Source organism: Pempheris klunzingeri, chromosome 15 (assembly GCF_042242105.1).
Source record: "Pempheris klunzingeri isolate RE-2024b chromosome 15, fPemKlu1.hap1, whole genome shotgun sequence".
NCBI lineage: Eukaryota > Metazoa > Chordata > Actinopteri > Acropomatiformes > Pempheridae > Pempheris > Pempheris klunzingeri.
This window is the reverse complement of record NC_092026.1, coordinates 11,877,444-11,896,381: the sequence shown is the minus strand read 5'-3', so window position 1 is coordinate 11,896,381 and position 18,938 is coordinate 11,877,444. Positions and strand designations below refer to the sequence as shown.

General features: G+C 41.4%; 2 protein-coding genes across 3 annotated transcripts in view; both read left to right on the top strand.

Moving 5' to 3' along the window:
* The window catches only part of rock1 (Rho-associated, coiled-coil containing protein kinase 1), a 29,785-nt gene extending 17,751 nt beyond the window's left edge, over positions 1 to 12,034 (top strand). The window contains exons 13-33 of one of the 2 annotated variants that reach the window (XM_070844501.1): positions 38 to 86; positions 286 to 421; positions 840 to 931; positions 1,041 to 1,287; positions 1,884 to 1,990; positions 2,096 to 2,246; positions 3,011 to 3,171; positions 3,300 to 3,484; positions 4,656 to 4,725; positions 4,814 to 4,917; positions 5,071 to 5,236; positions 5,348 to 5,441; positions 5,527 to 5,615; positions 5,706 to 5,897; positions 5,991 to 6,156; positions 7,886 to 7,956; positions 8,104 to 8,192; positions 8,282 to 8,360; positions 8,509 to 8,770; positions 9,520 to 9,727; positions 10,397 to 12,034. In XM_070844501.1, the coding sequence (XP_070700602.1) occupies positions 38 to 86; positions 286 to 421; positions 840 to 931; positions 1,041 to 1,287; positions 1,884 to 1,990; positions 2,096 to 2,246; positions 3,011 to 3,171; positions 3,300 to 3,484; positions 4,656 to 4,725; positions 4,814 to 4,917; positions 5,071 to 5,236; positions 5,348 to 5,441; positions 5,527 to 5,615; positions 5,706 to 5,897; positions 5,991 to 6,156; positions 7,886 to 7,956; positions 8,104 to 8,192; positions 8,282 to 8,360; positions 8,509 to 8,770; positions 9,520 to 9,727; positions 10,397 to 10,400 (2,722 nt within the window). In that variant the 3' untranslated portion in view covers positions 10,401 to 12,034. The other variant, XM_070844499.1, reaches the window with a different exon arrangement.
* Positions 12,035 to 12,679: 645 nt separating this feature from the next.
* On the top strand, positions 12,680 to 18,923 carry usp14 (ubiquitin specific peptidase 14 (tRNA-guanine transglycosylase)). The gene is made up of 16 exons (XM_070844698.1): positions 12,680 to 12,841; positions 13,674 to 13,819; positions 13,968 to 14,000; positions 14,126 to 14,230; positions 14,880 to 14,983; positions 15,117 to 15,175; positions 15,282 to 15,412; positions 15,540 to 15,620; positions 15,746 to 15,828; positions 16,016 to 16,130; positions 16,351 to 16,416; positions 16,534 to 16,626; positions 16,723 to 16,851; positions 16,964 to 17,024; positions 17,609 to 17,716; positions 17,843 to 18,923. Exons 1-16 carry the CDS (start codon positions 12,826 to 12,828, stop codon positions 17,986 to 17,988), a joined length of 1,476 nt encoding a protein of 491 aa, XP_070700799.1. The 5' UTR covers positions 12,680 to 12,825; the 3' UTR covers positions 17,989 to 18,923.
* The last annotated feature ends 15 nt before the right edge of the window (positions 18,924 to 18,938 follow it).

Sequence of the window (18,938 nt, the reverse complement as noted above, 5' to 3'; positions counted from 1 at the left end):
GTAAAGTATTTTTTTTCTTAAATTCTGTTCTCCACAGGACATCAAACACCAAGATTGACAAGATCATGAAAGAACTGGATGAGGAGGTGAAATGCTGACGCTTTTTTCTCTTATCATTATTCCAATGGATAAGTTATAACTTCATAAGGCGTGCCGCATCTACAGCTCTTGGTTTGGTAATACAATCAAACAAAGTTGAAGAAATTAGTTTTTAAAATCAGGTGCTCGATCAAGGATTGGTTTCTTCCTGCCACATCACAGCTGCTCTGTCATTCCTTGCCACAGGCAAACCTGAGGAAGAGCACAGAGGCCAACATCTCTCTGCTGGAGAAGGACAAGATCATGCTGCAGCACAGATTCACAGAGTACCAAAGAAAAGCTGACCAGGAGGCCGAGAAGAGACGCAATTTGGAGAATGAGGGTAAAGATAGTCAGATGTTGCTGATGTATGATTCAGACACTTTGCATTCAAAGCATAAATGCAGAGTGAACATAGTTTTATTGCATGTTAACACCCGCAACCTCCCAGTATCATCTGAATTGGATAAGACAAATGCCCCAAATGGATTACCTGCTGTCCTGGTGTGAACTTTGTCTTGCTAACTGCCAATTACAAATCTAGTTAGCTGATAAATCATGCACGTCTTTAACTATCCCCGTCATTCACGATAGAAGACAATCTGTACTGACAAGCAATAAGCTGTTAAAATTGAAGACTTGACATGTGCATGTAATTTATATTGTGATTTTATCAGGAAATAGGGGATATGATTTTGTTTGGGTTTCAAATAGGAGCTTAAATTAATCTTAATTCATTCCCCCATCTGTTTCTCTTCCAGTGTCAACTTTAAAGGAGCAGCTTGAAGATATGAGGAAGATCAGCCAGAACTCTCAGGCCTCAAATGAAAAGATTGTCCAGCTGCAGAATCAGGTATGCAGAAGACACACACACACACACACACACACTCTCACACAGTCTGGATAATTGATGGGCAATGCAATAATCTTTCCCTCCTGGTCGTCTCCGTTTTGACTGACAGTTGGAAGAGGCCAACGACCTCCTGCGTGCTGAGTCGGACACAGCGGCAAGACTGAGGAAGAGCCACACAGAGGTGGCCAAGTCGTTGAGCCAGTTGGAGAGCTTGAACCGCGAGCTGCAGGAGAGGAACCGTGGAGCAGACGGGGAGAAGGCCCAGCTGGAGAAGGAGCTCCTGGTTCTTCAGAGCACCCTCGACTCGGAGAGGAGGAACTACAGCCAAGGCTCTGAGGAGATCAGGGAGCTACAAGGTGACCCACTGACACAGAAATGACGACTCTGACAAATGCAAATCCAGCACCAAAGTTTATAACAAAATGACCGAATCACAGTTGTTGTATATATGTTTTAAATCTAGTTTGATATTTATCACATCGTAGTGGAAAAACTTTCCAGAGCAGTATTTGAATATATTAAACCATCTCAGTGTGGTTCTAAAGCCTAGTCTTTAAGGCTAGTAATCTCATTCATACATTGGTGACAGCTGCAGAAATTCCACATAATAGAAACCATGCCTCACTCACCCACTGATGTCAGACATGCCCAAGCACTGACTGCCCACACAGTCTCAGTCTCTGATTTAACTGTCAGCCAGCTATCTTTTTAATGGAAACAAGCTCATGAAAGTTATATAATTAGTGGGAAAGAGAGTGTGATGGATGGAATTTGAAGTCATTTTACCGAAAGTCAAACAGAATGTCAAACAAGCACGGGACATTTTTTGTGGTGAAAGTTATAGACTTTGAAAATCACGAACTGTGTTAATGGCTGTTGTAAAAAGGAAAATTCCAGCTTCATATCATAAACACGATGATGGTGACTGCTGGTCTTTATTGTCTGCTCTCAGCGCGAGTGGCAGGTCTGCAGGAGGACAACAAAAACTTGAAGCTCAGCCTCTCCAAAGTGGAGGCAGAACGCAAACAGGCCCAGGAGAGGAGCAATAACCTGGAGAAGGTATAACACAAGAAGCAGTGCATATAAGTGCACCCTGTAGAGTTTTAGGAATTGCTCTTAATTTGCTTGTCTTGTTTTTCGCCTGGTCGTCACCCCTCCCTATAGGAAAAGAACAACCTGGAGATAGACCTGAACTACAAACTAAAGACGTTGCAGCAGCGCCTGGAGCAGGAACAGACTGAGCACAGGGTGACGCGGGCACAGCTCACTGACAAATATGAGTCTATTGAAGAGGCCAAATCTGCTGCCATGAATGGTATGCCAGTCCTCTGTCAGAGCATGCCCTTCTCCGCTGTTCTTCACTCCGCTTTCTCTATTTGCTTCCCTTTCTATGTAGCATCTTAATTAAACCTGTCTCAATTTTTTTCAATTGCCTCTCCACCCTTTATTTTTTTATTAACTTCTTTCTGACCCCGTCACCCCTGCCTCTGCCTCTCTCTCTCTCTCTCTCTTGTCTGCCATCTGATCAGACTCACCTGTAGGGTATGTTTAAGTGGGAGGAATTTAAGGAGTGTGAGCCAGTCAGCATGTCAAGACATTGCCTCATTGCATATTAAAGCTGGACTCTAAAGCAGTTTTTGCAGTAGAGTGATTTAGTCTTTTCACTGAATATATGCTGCTGGAATAGACTCCAGCCTCCAGCCAAATTCACTTACTAATACTTAAGGCTCATTGTCCATGTTTATTGATTTTCATCAAGAAGTCCAGATGTTTTTCAAAAGTTTTAAAGCCACTTTTTAGAATATGGATTGTATGCCCTGATGTCTCCAGTCCCAGTAAAACTGTAGGTTCACGTGCAACAACAGTAGCTGCTAATCTGATTTTGTGTTAATCCAGGTCTGTCAGATTTTTTAAACTGAAATTTAGACTCTGATAAATTATCACATCACACAGTATTCTTGCTATTTATGTGTGTTTATTCCTCGGTTTCTTTAATATGGAAGTGATCTGTCAGAATTGCTACATATTAAACAGTTGAAACAAGGAGCTGACTGTTTTTCTCTCACTGTCCCACACCAGCTGTTCAGCAGAAGATGTCTGAGGAGAATGGAGCACGGATGCGAGCGGAGAGCCGGGTGGTGGAGGTTGAGAAGCAATGCTCAATGTTAGAGTTTGACCTCAAGCAGTCTGTGCAGAAGATGGAGCAGCTGATGAAGCAAAAAGAGAGGCTGGAGGATGAGGCGAGTAATCCTTCTCTCTTTTAGTCCTTTTTAATGTTCAGCTGCATCAAGCAAAGATGCCTTTGTACAGCATTTATGTGCGTTGTAGCTGTGATATCTCACCTCTCCTGATTGGCTTCCTTCTCCAGGTGAAGAATCTGCGGATACAGCTGGAACAGGAGTCAAGCAAGCGCGTGCTGTCTCAGAACGATCTGAAGAGCCGCACGCAGGAGGTGGACCGTCTTAGGTGTTCAGAGAAGCAGCTCAAACAGGAGATCAACACAGCACTAGAGAGTAAACGCTCGCTAGAGTTCCAGCTGGCACAGCTGACCAAGTGAGTGGCCGTCCGACATTAAAAATGTTCAAATCTGTTATAATACAAAAATTGATTCCTTGTCTATTTTTATGAAATGCTGCATATGTTTTCCATTCAATAATCATAACATGAGATGTTGCCTTCATGTAATGTGCGTAATATAGACATAATAGAAATTAGATTTATATAATATATATAATTATAGAATAAACAGTTATATTATGTGACAGTAACAATCTCAAACATCTCAGTTTCATACTCTTTGGCGGCACTTATGGTGATAAACCGTCATTGCAGGTGTGTTTTCGGGCCTCACTCGAACAGAGATCCAAACAGCACGCTTGCTGACTGTCACTCTGCTTTTTTATTTTTTTACTGTCTTCAGCTGAATGTCAAATTTCTTTCTTACTCTTTGGATTTGTTTCAATATCTGTAGTCATCGATCTTTTCTCTGTTTGTTGGGCCACAGTAACATTTACTCACAATACTAGCAGAGACTGGAGGAAAAAAAAGTATGCTGCTTGTGTCTACCCTCTGGCAGACCAGACATGTCTTGGTGACACTTCTGATTTTTTTTTGGGAAGTCGACTTGACACCCAGTCAGTGGTACGAAAGACTACAGCAAATGCAAGCTTTCAACAGTGGGCCATAGGCTCCATCATCATCATTTGGCAATACTCACTTTTATTTCTTTGATATTGCCACTTCATCAACGAAAATTTGAGGTCACTGAAATGTGCCAGGTAATATTTCTCTGAAACTAACTGGCAGTAGCTGCAGCCAGGAGCTCTGATTTTCTGTTATTGCCTCACTGGCCAGTAATGCTCTTTGAAAGTCAAGGCGTAAATTGCCCTACAATTGCCTGCTATTTTCAAATAAGTACTATTATTCCAGCTTAAATGGCAACTACGCCAAAGCTGTTTTCTGCAACCGTGTTTACATCAAAGGATTAGGGTTCGCTCAGTCCAGCTCCATCCACTCCTTTCCTAATCCTCTTGCTAGTAGTGCTAGTGCTGCTGGATGTGGCACCGTGCACATTTTACTACAGGGGTGGGCTTAGAGGCTGGCTTTGTTTGCCTGGATAAAGAGTTGTTTGGAAAGTGCTCAAACCTTTGAGCTTGTGCACTAAGCTGGATACATGGATTTAATAAAGAAATGAATTTGAAGTGTCTGGTTGACGTGTTAACAGACAATACAGAGGCAACGAGGGACAGATGAGGGAACTTCAGGACCAGCTTGAGGCCGAACAGTATTTTTCTGTAAGTATAAATCTTAGTTCCCCGGTGTCTATGTCCTCTCTGTTGAGTTGAAAGCCACTGGATAAACTCTCTCTCTGTCCTCCCTCAGACGCTTTATAAAACTCAGGTCAAGGAACTAAAGGAGGAGATTGAGGAAAGGAACCGGCAGGTACAAGAGGCTCATAAAAAGGTGCAGGACTTGTGTAGTGAAAGGTAAGAGACTAAACTCCACTGACACACTTCGGTGATCAATATTTATATAATCAATATTTGTGTGGTTAAATCAATTATGTGCTATTGTTTTGTTGTTAAAGCTGAATTAGCAAGATTATAAAACTGATCATATGTGTTTTATCTGGGACGAAGGGATTCCCTGTCTGCCCAGCTGGATCTGACGGTGACCAAGGCCGAGTCAGAGCAGCTTGCCCGGGCACTTCAGGAGGAACAGTACTTTGAGCTCAGCCAGGAGAACAAGAAGGCAGTGACTAGACATAAGCAGGAGATTGGGGAAAAGGACGCTACTATTGCACGGGTGAGAAAAACTTAAATTGTCTCCTCATTATGAGTATATTATCTTGTGCATTTAGTAAGGTGCAACTTTATTTGTTGTGGCAAAAATGATGACATTGAAATTTTTCTGCAGCTTGAGGAATCCAATAAAACTCTGACCAAAGATGTGGAGAATCTCAGCAAAGAGAAGGCTGAGTTAAACGAGAAGTTTAATTCTCAGGAGGAAGGTACTGTCCCTTTAGTGACCTTTTATGTTTCTTTGCTGTATTACAATGAGCTTGTTGTTCAAGCGGAGCCTGTTTTTCTCGACAGAGTATTTAGCTCAGAAGGAGGAGATTACGAATTCAATCAAGGCCAACTATGAGAAGATCCTCAACACAGAGCGCACACTAAAGACTCAGGTAAATAGTCGCCTCTTTGGTCACAAATTATTTGCAAACACAAGTGCAAATGGTGAATGGCAACTGATGCTTTACTATTTGATTTATCAGGCGGTGAATAAGCTGGCAGAGATCATGAACCGCAAGGACATGAAGCTGGACCAGAAGAAAAAGGGCAGCACTGCTGACCTGCGGAAGAAGGAGAAGGAGAACCGCAAGCTTCAGCTGGAACTCAACCAGGAGAAGGAGAAGTTTAACCACATGGCCATCAAGTATCAGAAGGAGTTGAGCGAGATGCAGGCAGTAAGTTAAAGAAGTCTCAGTACACTACAGCCTGGTAAAATCCCCAAATATCCTTGTTTTGAAACCAAATCTCATGGCTTTTTTTCTTAACAGCAACTGGCAGAGGAGTGCACATATCGCAACGAGCTGCAGATGCAGCTGGACAGCAAGGAGAGCGACATCGAGCAGCTTCGAGAGAAGCTGAACGACCTGCAGCAGCGCATGGATAACTCTAGTGTCACCAGCTTGCAGACAGATGAGACGGACAGCAACATCGCAGGTAGGGTCACCACGGGGCCTAACTGGACGCTGCCGCCGCTACTTTTACTGTGCATGAAAGAAACTCAAGTCCCAAATGCAAGATTTCTCTGCAACTGTCTGCAAACGTCTGATAAAATTTAAAAGCACCCAAATAGGAATGTTTGACTGTGAACCAGTTTGAATAATTGTGTTTGCATTGAGTTAGCTCAAGTTTAGACTTGTTGTACTTTACTCCTTGGGGGATGCTACCTCTTGGCACTTTTGGCATTTAAATGTTATCTCAGGTAACATAATTTGTCCTTGTTGAAATCAGTCTGGCTACTTTTACTGTTCAGTCATTAAAGTATTGATTCAGTTTTGGGAGCCTTTTGGTATATTAAGGACATAATTGCAGGTGTTTACTGAACAGACTGTTCAACGGGTGCCTGTGGTTTTAGCTTTAGTACAATAAGGGGAAGAAAGCTGAGGTAATGTCTCTATTGTAAAATGTTCTAAGCCCCACTGCCATACTTCTGCTGTACAATGTTTAAAAATGATGTAAACTCCATGAGGGTAAGCTCCTCTATCACATATCTCATTTTACAAATGTGATCTGTTCTCGTATGTGCTGGTGACTCTGGTTAAATCATTCTCTCTTTATTTCCCTCATGTCCAGCGGTTCCCCTTGCTCTTCTTATCTTTGTAACTTCTATTCCTTTCCCTCTGTGAGTAACTGAGTGGACGAGCCCCTCTTGCCTGGCCTGTGCTGCAGCTGTTGTGTGCGTTTTTTTTGTCTTTTTGCTCCCGAGTATTGTTTTGCCAGAGGTGAGAAAGCCACCTCCGTTGGGGAAACGCTTTTGAAAGAAGCCTGATGGAGTTGGAGAGAAAAATGTCTTTTTCCAAATTTGTCAAAACAGTCTGACCAACGCAAAAAGACTAACTGAAATGTGATGTCAAGCAAAGTTGCTGGCTGTGAATTTGCTTGATGTCTCCAGGTCAGCCCTAACGGTAAAGTAACAACATCAGATCATACTAGACTACGCCCTATGTGAGGTTTACCGCCTCACTCGCAGCACCTTTCAAAACGTGTCTTGAGACTGAAAAATCTGTTTTTTGATTCATGGCACTCTGCTTCAAACACTTAACACTGGTCTTTTTGTTTTTTCTTTCGTTGTTTTTTCTTTTTTTGTCAGCATGTTCACCCGGAAGTACTGCTCGTTTGGACACGAACACCTCCCTCACAGCGTCTTATGTAGTAGCCCTCTTAGCTCTGCTCCCGTTTAACTTATTTCAGCCGCATGCACTTTAGGTTTAGTAGTAATTAATGTAGATTACCTGCAATGCACATGGTTAATTTCTATGAAACGAGTGAGTGATCAAGCTTATTGAGAGAAAATAAATACTAATTCCTGCTGCAAAACTCTTATTAAAGAGCTTTTAACATAATTTGAAGCTTTGAGCTTTAAGAAGGAATTACCCATGTCTAATATTTTCCTCCTGCATGGGGAGTGTGCAGAGGCAGCATGGGATATTTAAACTCAGCTCATCACCTACTCGAGTGCCGTTACCTTAACGCTGGCAGAACTCTTGCAGGGGGTTCACCTGGTGTTTTGAAACAGTTATGATCTTTGTCACTTAACTTTTAATTTTTTTTCCTCCAGTTGAGTTTGGATTTAAACACTGCATGGCCTTTTTTTCCGCAGTGCATTTAATTCACTGCACGGATGATGTACATTATTTTTTTTCTTTTCTTCTGGGCTGCTTTTCAGAATCCAGACTGGAGGGTTGGCTGTCCATCCCTAACCGTGCTAATATCAAGCGTTACGGATGGAAGAAGCAGGTACGTCGTGTTTATTTGGTGTTTCCTCTGTGCGTCTGCATTGTGTTGAAGTCTGTTATGGTTTGTTGAGAATGTTGAGAAAGGTTTGTTGCCAGCCCCTTGAGGGCAGTATCAGTCTTCCTCTCATTGTCCTTTAAATATTTGCAGTATGTGGTGGTGAGCAGTAAGAAGATTCTGTTCTACAATGACGAGCAGGATAAGGAACAGTCCAACCCCTCGATGGTACTAGATATCGAGTAAGTATTTTTTGCTCCCGTCCTTTTTGTCTACTGTACGTAATAGTGTGAGCAGTATGTAATTGCTAATTCTGTGCCTTCTTCTGTAGCAAATTATTTCATGTGAGACCAGTCACACAAGGAGACGTGTACCGAGCGGAGACGGAAGAAATTCCAAGGATATTCCAGGTTAGAGGCTTCTTCCTGTCCTGGATATTTCTCTAGGTTTTCCTTGTCCGGTGTCAAAATGTCAAGTCAGATTCTGTGAGGCTCTGCTCAGAAATGCTTATTTTAGTGCAGATTTGTTTGACATGGCCCTCTCTCTGTTTGCACTCAGATTCTGTATGCCAATGAGGGAGAGTGCAGAAAGGAGGCAGACATGGAGACGGTCCCTCAGGGCGACAAGACCAACTGTCTCCCACACAAAGGCCACGAGTTCATCCCCACGCTATATCACTTCCCTTCCAACTGCGAGGCCTGCTCCAAGCCTCTGTGGCACGTCTTTAAGCCGCCTCCGGCCCTAGAGTGTCGCCGCTGCCACGTCAAGTGCCACAAGGACCACCTCGACAAAAAGGAGGACGTTATTGCTCCTTGCAAAGGTAAAGACTTGTCCGTGGCCGTCTAAGCTGTTATAATGAACAAACATAAAACATTTACATTTCATGATGCTGTAATAATACTATCTAGAAATTAGATGTTAAATGTGGCGAATGGGTTGCTTGCAGCGTTTGTAACTTAAAGGTGCTCTGTGGAGTGTTTTTTGTAAATGAACAAATGTTAACTCATCAAAACGCATAATGTGTCAAATGCATTTCCTTCCACATGAAACATTTTAAAAAAACGCTCCGCAGTGCTGCCAGAGGTCAAAAACTCCACAGGGAACCTTTAATTTTGCAATACTACTAAAGTAAACATTTAAATCATGAAGTTGTAAGATGCATGAATAACTCATTAAGCTCCAGCTAATGTTCTAAATATTGTATAAAGTTCAGCTTATTTGGTCATTATAAGGACAATTTTTTTCAGTATCTTCAGTGCACTCATAATATAAATACAGCCACACCTTTAACTAACTTCATCATTAAGTGGAGCTGAAACTATTTTTCTGATAATTGCAAAATATTATGAGAAGAGATTAGTTGTTGAATTTGTTTTTAAATCAAAATGCCTAAAAATATACTAGTTTCAAATTTGAATCTTTTTGGGGGGTTTTCTGCTTTGGCAGTAAGCTGTATCAGACAAAACAATTAAATTTTTTTGTCTTAGGGCCCAACCTTCAGATTCTGGGTACTTTTGAAGTCATTTGTCTGAACTGATCACCGATCTGCGTCTGTGTCGTCCCCTACAGTAAACTACGATGTGACCTCTGCCCGGGACATGCTTCTGCTGGCTCTGACCCAAGATGAGCAGAAGAAATGGATTGGCCACCTTGGAAAGAAGATTCCCAAGACCCCACCATCCACATTTTCAAGAGCCTCACCTCGTTCTATGTCCACTCGCTCTGGACCGAACCAGTCCTTCCGCAAGAACCCTAAAAGCAATACAGGAAAGCTGAGGTAACTTGACAGTCTGTGGCTTGTGTCTACGTTTTTGAGATGTTTTTAACGGATAATTGCATGAGAAACAATAAGACAGTGTAATATTGTTTTGGGCAGTAAGTGAGGGTGTGCTGCAGTCAGAAGTCTCATTTTATCCCTTCTGGTGGGCTGAAATGTGGTCGAGTCAGTCGCGTGACCTGCTGTTTGTCTCCTGTGTTGTAGCAGAGCGCAGTCCAGCCTCCAAGCAGCAGACACAACATCCAGCACTTGTTGACAGGAACTTCTTCAGAAAGTGTTGATGTTTTTCTTTTAGACTTTCCTCTACAGCTTTAAAGTTGTCTATTTATTAATTGTGTTACTGGGTGTTTCTAACACGAGACACTTCCTGGTTGGTTGGTTGGTTGACTCCTGGGCTCTTTCCAGTTGACACTTGGGATGTTTCTAATTGGCACTAATGTGTTGTTGGGTTCAGTAACTAACTTATGGACTTACTATACAATCTCATTAGAATGGTCCACATAAAGGATTTTTACATTACTTGTCAAACATGATGCGAAGGTGTTAATGGTGTTGCTGTGTCTGTAAACTAGCTTTTCTGTTGTATGTTGACTTAGATTGGGTTACTAACCAAGGTAAAGTTATTTTGTCTTCCTTTCACCGGACACCTATCTCTGTTCTTTCTTTCAGCTAACCATCTGAACCATTTGGATCTTTTTCTGGACTCTAAATTTCTCTCCTCCCTCCTTCCTCATCCTCAAAAACGGAGCAACCTGTATTACATAGAAAAATTCATTAAAAAAAAAAGAAAAGGAAAAAAAAAAAGTGTCATTAAATAACCAGTGCTGGAAAATCGCAACACACGTCAGACACAAGGCATCATGGACATTAAGAGGCCTGATACGCCACCTCCCCCCTCCTCCCACCACCTTTCCATATTCAAGAGAGAACCGTCATCCAAGTCGATGAACTCGCAGCTCTCCATTTGCACCAGAAGATGGCGCACTCGTCTTGAGCTAAAGATGGACAGTGGAGCGATAGAGGGACTCACGCCATGGAGACATTCTGTGTTTCATATTATATGACAGCTATGATGGAATTGGGAAGATAAAAGGGGGTTTTGCTGGGACTCCTGCAAGTATGTGTTCAGTTTAAGGTACTGTCATACAGGGATTGCAGTTCTGCAGTGAGTAGTTGTGTCTCTCGGTGGAAAATGGATATCTATTTTGTAACTTCTTTCCCCACCTGACAGATACTCGAGCTAAATGCAAACATACTGTTTCCAGCTTAAAAAAAAAAAAAAGACTGATGCCTTCGTCTAATATCTCTGGCCTTTTTGCCTTCATTCTTATCACTCTGCAAGTCACTTATCAGGTTTGGGACAGAGTATGGGGACATGAGTATTAGATATTTTGAGTATTGAGTGAGGAGCATGCAAGATCATCATTTAAATCTATGCATTATTTTTATTATAATTATTTTTATTGCTCCAAGCCATAAGGAAAATTCCATTGTAATGGCATATAGGAGTCCTAAAACTTAATTGATATTTTTTTTCTGTTTATTTGGTACATTGTCTCTGTAATATTTTTTTTTTCTTGTATTGTTTATTTTTTTTGTAATGTATTGCCTTACATTGATTCATAGATAAATGGTTCAAAAGGAAAACATTAAGTTAACAAATGTAAAACTGCACTGTTTGAATTGTAAATTATTTGTAGAAGACTAAACAGGTGTAGCATTTGGCCCACCTAGTGCCTTAACGTTTGGATATTGATTTTACTGCCATATCTGTTTTTTGTTTTTTTTTTTCTTTCTTTCTTTCTCCAAAACAAGACAAATCTTAACGCTTCCATCATTTATTTTTTATGAAATCGCCACACAGTCGTGGTTTTATCGGAACTTCTTTTTTTCTGGGTTGAGTATATAAAATATATATATATTAGATTACCTCTTTATGGACACATTGCAATAGAGTTATAGTGTCAAAACAGTCCCCAGACTCAATTCATATCATATGACAAATTTCGGGATGGTGTACCAAAAGCAAGCCTACCTGTGTCAATGATTGTCCTTGTTAACAATTACAAGTTGTTTCTCTAACATGGTAATGTCCCGTTAATGCAAACCCCCCCACAGTGTATATAATGAGAGAGACATAAGGATTATGGAATACCTCCGCAATCTTTTTATTTGTAACTTTTGTTCAGTTAAAAAAAAAAAAAAGCACTGGAACTATGATCTACTCTTGTCTTGGATAATTTGCATGGTTAATTGCATTGGAGTCCGCACTGATGGATATGTCAATAAACATATCTTTATCATTCATCGTATACTAGTTTTCACTGCCGATAGCCATCATGGGTTTCATATTTTTATTATCAATACTAGATCACAAACACCCAAGCACCGGGCGCCCCAGAAGCTCCAGGTTTACTGTGTGCCAACTGAAGCACAGAAGCACAATATCAGCTGATTTGATGAGGGTCATGCATTTTCTAATCTTTAAACTACATCTGAAGAGAGGCCAAGTGTCAAAATCTTAACTTAAGTTTTAAGCCTTCATTATTTCCATTTAGTGCTCACATGTTACATGTTATTGTAAATTAATGATATATTTGGTCAGGGAGTGACCAGTTAATTTTAACTGCACACACTACACAGAGGATGGGAGGAATAGGTCAATAACTACAATAATGTGGGTCCAGCAGCTAATTTTTGCCCCGGGGGGTCTCCAGCTGGTTAATCCATCCATGTTGTATCAGTAACTTGGACACGCGGGTTCAGGTGAGTTTTATGTGGCGGGAAAACTATCACCTGCCTGAGTTTTGTGGATGAAACAAACCTCCGTAACAACAAGCCCGACTCTCATAAATACTGTCATCAGTGTGGCAGAATGATCTGGGCTAAGACAGTCTGGGTGTGTTTGGTCTGGGTGCCTTGCATGCGGAAGGCTGGCCAGCAGATGCCAGAACTCATCGATTAGTTCCCAGCGTGTTGTTGCAGCGTCATTCTGTTTGAATGAAGTTCAGACTGAGAACTAGCCAACACTTCATTCGCGCCCCGGTGGATTGAAACAGGAAAAAATAAGGAGTTGAGGAAGTAAAAGATTGCCAAATATGCCGGTGTTTACAGGTATGATACTATTTTAATACGACACTTTCGTTCCCGTGGAAAATGACTATTAAAACACGAACAGTTGCACGTGTTTTTTGTGCAATAACGTAAATTACATTTAGCATGCTAACTTTAGCATGATATGCAGTTAGCATGCTAACAGTAGTAGACAGTCTGACAGCCTTGTTAGGCCACTGGTGGAGTTGTAACAAAAAACAATATTTCGAGAAAGGAGAACTGACGAAAGTGTTACACTGTTGTAGCTGTGTTATTGTTTGCTAGCGTAGTTTTAAGGATGTGTTTGGTGAAGCCGGCTACGCTAACTTGAATCTGACACTAACCAAAAAGAGGCTACTGCTAAGTGGTAGCGTTAGCTAGCTATGTTAGCCAAGTCAACGTTAAATAATGTGGTCAAATATTTAACTAAAGAGATTGTTTCTCAGCACAACTCAGTCACTTTAGTTGTGTTGTGCTCAGATTAAGCCATGTACATGTCTAACTTTGTAGCGGTACGAAATTAACAGACTCACGCTTTTAATTAGCACAGATAGCCATGCTAACCAAGTTAGCCGAAAAATGAGTGTACACTTTAGAAGCGTTTCACTGCAGTTGCAGCTAGCTAATCAGCCGTTTTATCTCCTAACACTAGCAGCTGTATGTTTGCTTTCTCACTGTGCGTTTAGCTCGTCAGTCAGACGGACTGTATCTGTCTGGTGTCATGAAGCACTTTAGTGTTGTCAGCTAGATGCTGTGTCATACATGAGAGCAGTTTGGCAAAGTTATGGTGATCCCCAACGCTCACCCCGGGGTGCTAACGTGTGGGTGTGTACTGTTCCCCTGTTCCTTTCAGTAAATGTGAAATGGGGCAAAGAGAAGTTTGATGCAGTAGAGCTGAACACCGAGGAACCACCCATGGTTTTCAAGGCTCAGCTCTTTGCCCTGACAGGAGTCCAGCCAGACAGACAGAAGGTCATGGTGAAGGGAGGCACTCTGAAGGTACTGACACGAACAACAGCCAAGCATCTGGTCCTGAGGTGCATGTGGAAAAACATTGAATGTATTGGAAGGCTTGCTAACACATTGTTTGCTTTAGTTTTTGTGTCTGTTTTTAAAAAAGCTAACCAATGTCTTGTCCTTACTGTAGGATGATGAGTGGGGGAACATTAAACTGAAAAATGTGAGTATTTAAGCCGGGTTAGGATGCATATAACAAGCATTTCTTAGTGCACAGAGCAAAGCTACCAAATGCATTTTAACAAATAGGTTGTTTTTTTTTTCTAAACTTTTTTTTTTTTTAAATAGGGAATGACTCTGCTGATGATGGGCTCAGCAGATGCCCTGCCCGAGGAGCCTGCCGTCCGGCCCATGTTTGTAGAGGACATGACTGAGGAGCAGCTGGCCTCAGCGGTGAGTAAGCCTGCAAATTACCAGTATGCCTAAAAACAAATATGGTGATTGCTGTTTTCTGTGTCGACATGGCCAGTTAACCATGTTTTCCTCAAAGATATGTGCACCCAGTAGAGAATCGAATAAACATACAGTACACATTTGGGAGAAAAACTTCCTTCAGGTCAGCATTTGGGTTCATCTGAGAGAAATGTTTTTACAAATTAAGCTGCAGTCAGCAAGGTGTTTTTGTCTGATTTTGATAAATGTATGCCAGTGTTGACGAAACGTTTCTACTGAGAAGGAATTGTGCACTTAACACTAAATGCATTTGAACTACAAACTGCTGTGTCATTTGATGCTGTGCTGCGGCTTGGTCTGCACTCTCATCTTGGTTTGGAAAACAACTTAAACATTTTAATTAAAACAAACATGTGGAGGTAAATGTTTTGCAAACGTCCATCTGAATGGGAGTGGATGAAATGACAATACTGAACACTCGAGGATGCAATCAGCCCAAAATATAATGTGTCCTGTTGATCTAGCTGTATTGTGACCCCTGAAGACATATTTGCATGATGAATAAGAGTTTTTCCTTTTTAGATAATTTTTAGAGCTGTGTTTCACCTTCAGCAGTAGTGGAACTCATCCCACTCTTTGTCATTTTCAGATGGAGCTGCCTTGTGGGCTGACAAACTTGGGCAACACCTGTTACATGAACGCCACAGTGCAGTGTCTGCGCTCTGTGCCAGAGCTCAAAACTGCACTGAGAAGGTTGGTTGTTTGTGGTCTAATAATGTATTCGGAAGTTAAGGACACTAAATGTGAAGAAATGCTGTGTATATCTGATTTTGGTCTTTTATTTTAAGTCTGTTTTCCCTTTACTTTACCCTCCCTCTCCCTCTAGGTATTCAGGTGCTCTGCAGTCTTCAGGGGCAAATGCACCATCACAGTACATCACAGCAGGTATGAGGCATCGTAAATCGTTAACTCTGTGAAGTCCGACATCTACTTATGTCTTAAACTCCCGAATGCATATAAGATGAACATTAATTTATCTTTGCATCCTCAGCCCTTCGTGATTTGTATGAGACCATGGACAAGACCTCATCTAGCCTGCCACCCATTATTTTGCTGCAGTTCCTTCACATGGCCTTTCCACAGTTTGCGGAGAAAGGGGACCAGGGACAGTACCTGCAGCAGGTGATAAACTCTTCACCACAGTTACTGAAATGGATACAACCACATGTCTTGTACCTACATGCTTATAATAAACTTTAAATGAAAATGTCAACACACGTTTTTTTTTTTTTTTCTCTTGTTCTCTCAGGATGCCAACGAGTGCTGGCTGCAGATGATGAGAGTGCTTCAGCAAAAGTTGGAGCCACTAGAGCCAGAGACTCCCATGGAGGTAAAAGCTGTTTTTTTTTTTTCCTACTACCTTGTGGTGTTTTACGATGAAAGGATGAATGTGAAATTAAGTTAGTTGAGGACAAATAAAATGTAAAAATGTTTCCTCTGCTTTTCAATCTGTAGACCGACTCTGAGAGCGGAGCGGCCTCTGCCTCTACAAAGAAGAACTTCATTGACCAGTATTTCGGTGTAGAATTCGAAACTACGTATCCTTGCAGTGTGTTTTTATTTATCACATCGTTCTACATTTTATTTCTTGCACAGTATGGTTTGACTGTAAAAGTGTGGGCCATGAAGAGCAGTGTGTAGTGTCATATCCGTGTTGAAGTAAGCAAAGGTCTCCCAGCTGCGTGACATTACTGTGCTGGGCGTTTTCTTAACTCTCCTGTTCAGCATGAAATGCACAGAGTGTGAGGACGAGGAGCCAATCAAAGGCAAGGAAAGCCAGCTCCAGCTCAGTTGCTTCATCAACCAAGAAGTAAAGTACCTTGCAACAGGACTAAAGCTGGTATGTATCTAACAGCAGCATGTGTTTTCTTCATGAGGGAAGTGTGTGTGTGTGTAGCCAGAGATGCACCTTGGGAAGCTTGAATACATAAATCTCTACTGGGACGTTTTATGTTCGTAACAGTGTAGTCGGAGTGAGAAAGAGGAATACAACATGCTTGCGACACACTGCCATTGTCTCCAGGGGGAAATCATGTTTCTGCGTGTTTTTATTTCTCCAGAGACTGCAGGAGGAAATCACAAAAATGTCTACGTCTTTGGAAAGAAACGCCCTGTATATAAAATCTGTAAGTTTTTCCTTTCCCTGCAATTTCCTTTGGACATTTCAAAGCAGTTTTCTTGTCAACTGACACATTTGCAAACTTGAGTTTGAAATGCCTGAGACCATGCTCTTACTCCTGTAGTCAAAGCTCAGCCGTCTCCCAGCGTACTTGACTGTTCAAATGGTCCGGTTTTTCTACAAAGAGAAGGAGTCTGTCAATGCAAAAGTCCTTAAGGTTTGTCTCGTATTACTTATACTTATATTACTTATTATAATTTATTTGATTCTAATTCTAATATGTTGTCTGTTTTTTTTTTTTTTTTTTATTAAGGATGTCAAGTTCCCGCTCATGCTGGATGTCTACGAGCTGTGCACCCCGGAGATTCAGGAGAAAATGCTGCCAATCAGGTCAAAGTTTAAGGAGATGGAGGACAAGAAGCTAGAGAAACAGCAGCAAAAGGCAAGGCCAAATACTAGCATGGTTATTATTTCCTACCTGTAGAAAAGCTCCCACTTTGTTATACAGTGTAACTGTTATTGCATCTCACAATTTTCTCTCCTTTTCTTATCAGCTGGGGAAGAAGCCAAATGCAGCAAAAGAAGTGAAATATGAGCCTTCCTCATTCCCTGATGGTATGATGGGACATGACACTAACACCCTCTGTACACTTTTTTTTTTTTTTTTTTTTTAAAAAGGGAGAATCCGCACTAAATCATCATTGTAAATACATCTTACCATTTTTCATGTAATGTATTCTCCATAACATGCACATTTGCTGAGACAACTTCAGCACACAAGAGGAAGAAGATGCCTTCATTCATGAGTTTGGCATGAAGGAAAAAAAATCTGAATCCAGGCACTTAAGTGGCTGCTCAATAATGAAAATCTTTCACTAAAAATGGGTTTAACGATCATGAAAATACACCAACGCATACAAGATCAAGAAAAGGCTTGTACAATCTCCCACCAACTTTCAGCCCTTTTCTCTAAATGTGTCAGTATTATTGCTTGTTGAACTTACCAAAGTTCATAATTTATTTTTCTAAAGGTTTTCCAGTCCCTGCAAACCTTCCGTGTCCCACAATGCCGAGCACCACACGCATATATAGCAGTGTAATGGCACTGGAGGTTGCATTTTCTCTTGTAAGGTTTTCCATTTCAGTCAATTATGAGCCAAAATTGAGAATTTTGTAACATGCTGCCGTTTGTCTTGCAGACCTCGGCTCCAACAACAGTGGCTACTACGACCTGCAGGGTGTGCTGACTCACCAAGGCCGCTCGAGCTCATCAGGACACTACGTGGGATGGGTCAAGAGGAAAGAAGGTAACCACAGCTGTTTGACTTGTATTAGTCACAAACCATGAAAGCATACAGGAACTTCATACTTTGGTGCACACAGATGTTCAGGAACTTAACGTTTCCTTTTTTCCCCCCTGTGGTCTCCGTTAGATGAGTGGGTCAAGTTTGATGATGACAAAGTGAGTGTGGTGTCTCCAGAAGATATCTTGCGACTGTCTGGTGGCGGAGACTGGCATATAGCATACGTTCTACTGTACGGCCCGCGGCGGCTGGAAGTACTTGGAGACGAACAGTAGCTGTGGAGGATTTCCTAGAAGACAAAGACAACATCCAACACACGTACAAATTGCCATTTCCAAGCACTGTCTGCATTGATGTGCAGTAAAACTGGTGTCTTTAAAGATTTGATTACCTTACTTTTTTTTTTTTTTTTGTTCGTTTTTTGTAACCAACACGGATGCTTGTAAAACAAATTCTGTCAAATGGTGTTAAATATTCAACCATAGTGGGCTTTGAAAATGGAGATGTAAAGAGGCAATCTCTGGACTGGATCCTTAAAAGGACTTCTGAAGTCTAGCTCTGCAGTTTCATTAAATGTTTTATACACATTGTATATTTTTTAAAGCCTTTGATAAGGTGCTCATCAAAAAAACAGAATATTTCTCTTTAGTCATTTAATCAACTTGTACAAAATGCCTAGCCAAGCTGCTGTCCTCGACATTCTGGCTTGTGACTTCTCAGATGTATTATGGAGATTTTCACGTAACACTGTAAAGACTTGCCCTTGTTCACCTGTTGGCCTGCTGGAAAATTTAGGTTCAATCTCAGGTCTTTTCTTAAGTGTTTGGCTTACATCATCTCCTGGAATTGTTCTCAGACGTATTGACAGATGAGGTCCTTTCTGCCAAATCTTCACTAATGCTTTTTGCGGGGAAGTGTGTGTGGGGGACTGGTTCAGAACAGGCTGCCCTTGTGGTGACCTGCGTGCAGTTAAATAAAGACTTGAGATTCAACCATGACGGTTTACTCGACAAGCCTTGAACATCGTTCTTGCCGACACTGATTTCAGACTTCGACATCTGTATTATTAAATGCTATGCTTCACTTGGTTTCTCCCCGCAGGTTTCCTGATCACCCTGCCACGATGTGTAAGACCTAACCATCACCACTCTGTAATAAGTTATTGACTGATCGCTTTTCATAGGTGGTGAAAATAAACTGTTATACCAAACTGTGAGATTCTTTA

What these genes read in the sequence shown, in the direction of transcription:
- usp14 (XM_070844698.1), top strand. An exon ending in TGAAGGGAGGCACTCTGAAG is followed by an intron (nt 13,820 to 13,967) that starts GTACTGACACGA and finishes TCCTTACTGTAG; the next exon opens with GATGATGAGTGGGGGAACAT. An exon ending in ATGGGTCAAGAGGAAAGAAG is followed by an intron (nt 17,717 to 17,842) that starts GTAACCACAGCT and finishes GGTCTCCGTTAG; the next exon opens with ATGAGTGGGTCAAGTTTGAT.